This window comes from Impatiens glandulifera, chromosome 4 (genome assembly GCF_907164915.1).
Source record: "Impatiens glandulifera chromosome 4, dImpGla2.1, whole genome shotgun sequence".
Lineage (NCBI taxonomy): Eukaryota > Viridiplantae > Streptophyta > Magnoliopsida > Ericales > Balsaminaceae > Impatiens > Impatiens glandulifera.
Window position 1 is genome coordinate 49,887,729 of NC_061865.1, and position 6,888 is coordinate 49,894,616.

General features: G+C 31.0%; 1 protein-coding gene across 1 annotated transcript; it reads right to left on the reverse strand.

Annotated features, from left to right (window-relative positions):
- Positions 1-99: 99 nt before the first annotated feature.
- LOC124937059 (EG45-like domain containing protein) lies at positions 100-1,005 on the reverse strand. Its single transcript, XM_047477569.1, has 3 exons — positions 832-1,005; positions 371-647; positions 100-283 (listed from the first exon to the last, which is right to left on the reverse strand). Exons 1-3 carry the CDS (start codon positions 947-949, stop codon positions 277-279), a joined length of 402 nt encoding a protein of 133 aa, XP_047333525.1. The 5' UTR covers positions 950-1,005; the 3' UTR covers positions 100-276.
- Positions 1,006-6,888: the final 5,883 nt, after the last annotated feature.

The window sequence follows — 6,888 nt, forward strand, 5'->3', positions numbered from 1 at the left end:
GGTAACTCATAATTCAATTTAATAGATAATAATTATTTATATATATATATATATATATATATATATAAATAATTGACAAATTATTTAAGTATAAGAATGTGAACATAAAACACCGGTACTTAATTCATTTCATTATTTATTTGACATACATAATAACATGCGATCAATCCATATTTATTAGTGGGAGATGGAAGATATAAGGAAAGGAAATCAAAACCAATATATTTTGTAGGCATGGCATCTTGAAACCACAATTTATTCCCTTCAAATTCAGCTTCAAACCCTGTAATAACACAAAAGAATAGACTAATCAAATCAAATCAAATGATCATAATGTAAACGGAGGAGGAGAAGGTAGTGAATGAATTACTGGACATAATCGATGTTGATGAGACCGGCATTAGGATCGGCGATGGCGGAGAAAGCTTCCTTAGACAGATCAAGCTGATCGGCAGCGCATCCAGGGCACAGATCCACTATCTTAACAGTCACGCTTCCGCCGCGGCACGGCTGTAGGACGCCTTGGTTTGTCCGGCCGGTGCATGTGACCCTGTACCTCCTTCCGCATGCAGCCTTATTGTTGAACAATGCACGGTTTGCCGCCGCTATCAAAGTTCCTTGATTCTCGAACCCGTAACATGAAGATGCTGCGGTTTAACCAAATTAAAACCATAATTTGCTGAAGTATTTTTGTTTGAATTATCGAAAAATGAATAATTATGTTCTTTTTTTATGTGACGAGGATTTGAAAGTTTTTTTTTTTTTTGAGAAATGTCTTGCGCCATTAATTAAAAAGACCCGAAAAGGTGAGGAATTGAAAAGTTTACTAACGAGTATAATCGGTATAATAGGAGGCTTTTCCAGCTTTGGCAGATGCCAATGGGGTGAGGCATGTCGATGTTATGCACATCATTATCACGATCATTGAAGAAATCATCCTCTTCTCCATTTTTCTTTCTTCCTAGGATATTTCTTCTTCAATATTGGTGGGATGGGTTAGTTTATAATTTGTGTACTATATATAGAAATGTAAGTTATACATTAAGCTTGTGTTTATGTTGGCCCAAATTTCCACAAGGACATCATATAGACTAGAGTAGAGGTATTAAGCTTCAACATTTAAAAAACCTTGTTTGTACAATGTCTAAGTTAGTTTTGTTTAACCATGCCAAACCTAACCTCACGGTTGACCTAGTTTTGAGTTGTACTAATCTATTATATTTAAAAAGAAAAATTCAATATGTTTTCTATATCGCCTAACTAATGAAGGATCCATAAATTTGAGTTTGGGTGGACTTAAAAAACCAACTGAAAAATTATTGATACAACGAATGGATACGTAAGTTTTGCCATATTTTATATGAATTAGAGAATCAAATAATGAATTAAATTGAAAAAAATAAAAAATTAAAGGTAATATCATATTTTTATCGTAAACAAAAAAAAATATTTTTCCATTTATTTTTTGGGTGGGCTTCCCTAACATATATCCGCCCCTAAGCCCATCTATCCTCCCTAGTATACATATAAACAATAGTTTATTTTATGTAATTTATAAAAGATTTTTTTTTTTGGAATGAGGGAATTTTTTTTGAATTTTATATTATTTAGGCTCTTTTAACTATGCTCTAACTTAACTTATGAGGTTGCTGAAAAAGGGTAGTGCAGGTTAGTTATTGATAGGACTAAGAAGGGTTCTACTTTGTCGAGTCTAATGTGGACGTAACTTTAACTTTAGACGGCTCTTCTCTAATCACGAAATAATGTAAAATTTTGGAGTATCAAAATAGGTCATCAACCCCATTCTATTTTGAATTTGTTGTCCGAAAAATTAGCAATTAATCCGGTAGAAAAGAGATGCTCATCACATGTGGAAGTCATCATCCAAACCACCATATTATAACTTTTTATCTTGAAATTAAAAAATTATAAAATACATGTTTTCATTCACGATATTTTCGATGAGGAATTAGTGGATTTTGAATCAGATTATGATGTTAATGAGAATATCTTAATGGACTTCTCAATACATAATATGACATTGAATGAAAACAAATCCCCCTCAAGGGGTCCTTGAATTAAAGACTAAAGTGTGGCTTAATATGCGCGAGATCTCACCTATTTCGTAGACTTTCTATCCAAGCCATTCTTCGTCGAACAACTGCCACGTTGTCAGTTGAAGAAACTAAATGATCTACTGTAGGATTATATACAAAAGGGAAAACTTGTTTCAAAGTCGAGAAAAGGGTTATTTCGATTATATTTTATCAATGATTGAAAATATTATTGCTTAGAATTATTATGGAATTAATAATGGTGTGAAGAGATGTGTCATTAAGTCATTATTTGTTTTAGTGAAACTAAAATTCAAAAGATGGATGAGTGGATTATTAAGGATGTATATAATTGACGTTTGTGTGATTGAGAAACTTTTCTATAGGGATGTCTTGTGAGATTCTTGTGATTTTATAGGAAAAAATAGTTGCACAATCAATGGTGGCTTATATCTAGAGTCTTTTGTAGAATATGATTGATATTCATTTAGGTAATGTATAAGTCTTTGAGTAGTTGTTGTGAAATTTAGATTGAGGTTGCTGATATGATAATAATACATATTTGGGTAGCTTCCAAATTATTTTTCGATGGACTATCAAGTTGGAGAAAAATCGTAGAACTTTCAATGATCGTAGTCGTCTAATGTGTATCATTCATAATGCTATTATTATAACGTTTTTTGATATTCGTTCCGAAAATCCAATAAAGTTGGTTAAAGAGTTATTCATTTTTTTAAAAATTTACGAGCTCGATAACCTGTTGGAAACTTGTTTGTATTCATTTCTTATTTTTATGTTTTGTGACTTTTATTTTATTTTTATCTTCTCATGTAATGCTCGTTTGCATACAAATATATTCTAACCATTTTTAATAAAATGGTTTATTTAAAAACAAAAGGAAGCTAGCATGACACTCTTGTTGGTAATCTTATCTCGTTACAAATACACGTTATGACAATACAACTAAAAGATAATTGAATAAAAATACACTAAAAGTATTGAGTAAAGATCAAAAACAAGAAATCGTCTTACAAGGCATGTGATAATCACAGTTCCCTTAAAATAGTTGAACCGTCTCCTAATTGTGCTTGAGAGTTTTACGACGGTTTTCTCAGGATACAACGGAAACCTGCAATATTTTAACATAGAAAACCACTACACAACGAACTTTACAAAATTATCTAAATCACAATCACTGAGTTTCAACGGAAAAATGTCGAGTAAAGAACTCGAAGAACACTCACGAAAATAAAGAAAGGAATTTTAGAACTTTATAGTGAGAAATGATAAGATGATATCATGAAAGGAATTAGAGTGAATGATATATATATCGGTAAATTAAACCATCAAATAAATAAAGTCATTCGTTAATCCGAGGACCATTAGTCCAACGATTAACCTTCCTTGACTCTTCGTTATATTGACATTTCCTTTTAATTAGGAGAATACAAGTTACATAATAATTTCAATATGTAACACGATATATTGATATTTTCACACGATAAACATGTTTTTCACGTTTAACACGTTTTATTGATATTTTCACACGATAAACATGTTTTTCACGTTTAACACGTTTTTTCACGTTTTGACATATTTAACACGTTTTTCACACATTTTCACATGTTTTTCACGTTTAACACGTTTTTCACACGATAAACATGTTTTTCACGTCTTTCACACGTTTTAACACATTTTTCACGTTTTCACACGTTTTCACACGTTTTTCTTCGTTATATTGACATTTTCACACGATAAACATGTTTTTCACGTTTAACACGTTTTTTTTTACGTTTTGGCATATTTAACACGTTTTTCACACATTGTCACATGTTTTTCACGTTTAACACATTTTTCACACGATAAATATGTTTTTCACGTTTTTACACATTTTAACACATTTTTACGTTTTCACATGTTTTCACACGTTTTACACACGTTTTCACACGTTTTACACACATTTTAACACGTTTTTCACACATTTTCACACGTTTTAACAAGTTTAACATGTTTTTCACGTTTTAACATGTTTAACACGTTTTTTACACGTTTTCACACACTTTAACAAGGTTAACACGATTTTCACGATTTTGGCACGTTTTTAACATGTTTAATACATTTTTCACATGTTTAACATGTTTTCACATTTTACACGTTTAACACGTTTTTGGCATGTCTAACACGTTTTACACATTTTTGACATATTTAACACGTTTTTTCACGTTTTAGCACATTTAACACGTTTTTTACACGTTTAACAAGTTAAACACGTTTTTCACACGTTTTTCACATGTAACACGTTTAACATGTTTTTCACGTTTTTGGCACGTAAACACATTTTTGGCATGTCTAACACGTTTTTCACACGTTTTACACATTTTTGACACGTTTAACATGTTTTTCACATTTTGGCAAGTTTAACACGTTTTTCACGTTTTTCACACATTTTAACATGTTTTTCATGCGTTTTTCACATTTTTCACACGTTTTAACACGTTTTTCACGTTCTTCACACATATTCCACGTTTTCACGTTTTTGACACATTTAACACATTTTTGACATTTTTAATACGTTTAACATGTTTTTTTACACATTTTGATAGGTTTAAAACGTGTTAAACATGTCAAAAACGTAAGAACGTGTCAAACGTATAAAAAATGTGTTAAACATACCAAATAAGTGAAAAACTTGTTAAACGTGCCAAAACATGAAAAACGTGTTAAAGATGTTAAAAATGTGTCAAACGTTTCAAAAACGTAAAATACATGTGAAACGTGTCAACAACGTGTTAAACATGTTTAATGTGTTAAAACATTTTAAACGTGTTAAAAACATTTTAAACGTGTTAAAAACATGAAAACGTGTCAAAAATGTGTTAAACGTTCCAAACATGTGAAAAACTTGTTAAACGTGCCAAAACGTGAAAAACATGTTAAACGTGTCAAAAATGAGGTAATGTGTCAAAAATGTGTTAAAAGTGTCATAAACGTGAAAACGTGTTAAACGTGTCAAAAACGTAAAAAAACATGTTTAATGGTAAAAAATGTGAAAACGTGTTAAACGTATAAAAATGAGGTAAATGTGTCGGAATCGTAAAAAATGTGTTAAATGTGTCAAAAACGTAAACAAATGTGTTAAATGTGTCAAAACGTAAAAAAAAATGTTAAATGTGTCAAAAACGTGAAAACGTGATAAACGTGTCAAAAATGTGTAAAATATGTGAAAAACTTGTTAAACGTGCCAAAACGTGCCAAAATGTGACAAAATGTAAAAAACATGAAAACGTGTCAAAAACGTGTTAATCGTTCCAAACATTTGAAAAACTTGTTAAACATGCAAAAACGTGAAAAACCTGTTAAACGTGTGAAAAATGTGGTAAATGTGTTAAAAACGTAAACAAATGTGTTAAATGTGTCAAAAACGTGTTAAACGTGTCAAAAATGAGTTAAATATGTGAAAATTTGTTAAACGTACCAAAACGTGCAAAATATGCCAAAAAGTAAAAAACGTGAAAATTATGTTAAACGTGTCAAAAACGTGTCAAGGACATGTTAAACGTGTCAATGACGTGAAAAACGTGTTAAATGTGTCAAAAATGTGTTAAACGTGTCTAGGACGTGAAAACGTGTTAAACGTGTTAAATGTGCCAAAAATGTGTTAAACGTGTCAAAAACATGTTAAACATGTTAAAAACGTGAAAATCATGTTAAACGTGTCAAAACGTGTTAAGGACGTGAAAAACGTGTTAAACGTGTCAAGGACGTGAAAAACGTGTTAAATGTGTCAAAATGTGTTAAACATGTCAAAAACATGTTAAACGTGCCAAAAACGTGTTAAACGTGTCAAAAATGTGTTAAACGTGTCAAGGATGTGAAAAACATGTTAAATGTGTCAAAAACGTGTTAAACGTGTCAAGGACATGAAAAACGTGTTAAATGTGTCAAAACGTGTTAAACGTGTTAAAAACGTATTAAAAGTGTTAAACGTGTCAAAACATGTTAAACGTGTTAAAAACGTGAAAATCATGTTAAACGTGTCAAAGACGTGTTAAACGTGTCAAAGACATGTTAAACATGTCAAGGACGTGAAAAACGTGCTAAATGTGTCAAAAACGTGTTAAATGTGTCAAGGACGTGAAAAACGTGTTAAATGTGTCAAAAACGTGTTAAATATGTCAAGGACGTGAAAAACATGTTAAATGTGTCAAAACGTGTTAAACGTGCCAAAAACGTGTTAAACGTGCCAAAAACGTGTTAAAAACGTGAAAATTATTTTAAACGTGTCAAAAACGTGTTAAACGTGTCAATACGTGTTAAATGTATCAAAAACGTGTTAAACGTGTGCAAAATGTGTTAAACGTGTGAAAAATGTGTTAAACGTGTTTAATGTGTGAAAAACGTGTTAAACATGTCAAAAATATGAAAAACATGTTAATTTGGAATTACAATTCCGACCTAAAAAGATTGGAATTGAGAACTATCAAATTACACTATATTGAATTCCATTGGAATTCTAATTCCAATTCCAATTCTTAATATTAAAGTGTCTAACAAACATAAGAATTGGACCCTCCAATTTCAATTCCAGGGTTATCAAACACACCCTTAAACATTTTCTTATGAAAATATATAACTTTACTAGCCGATTAGTAGACTTGATGTCCTTGACTAGTTTTGAAAGGGTCTTGAATTGAGAGAGTCTAGAATTGAGCCATACAATTCTTTTGAAGAGGCCTCACTTCTCTCTCACATAGGTGATCTCTTTGTTCATAAAGAATCTTTAAAAGTTCGTGTACTTATCTTTTCTCACCCATAGTAATCTACCAAATTTAGT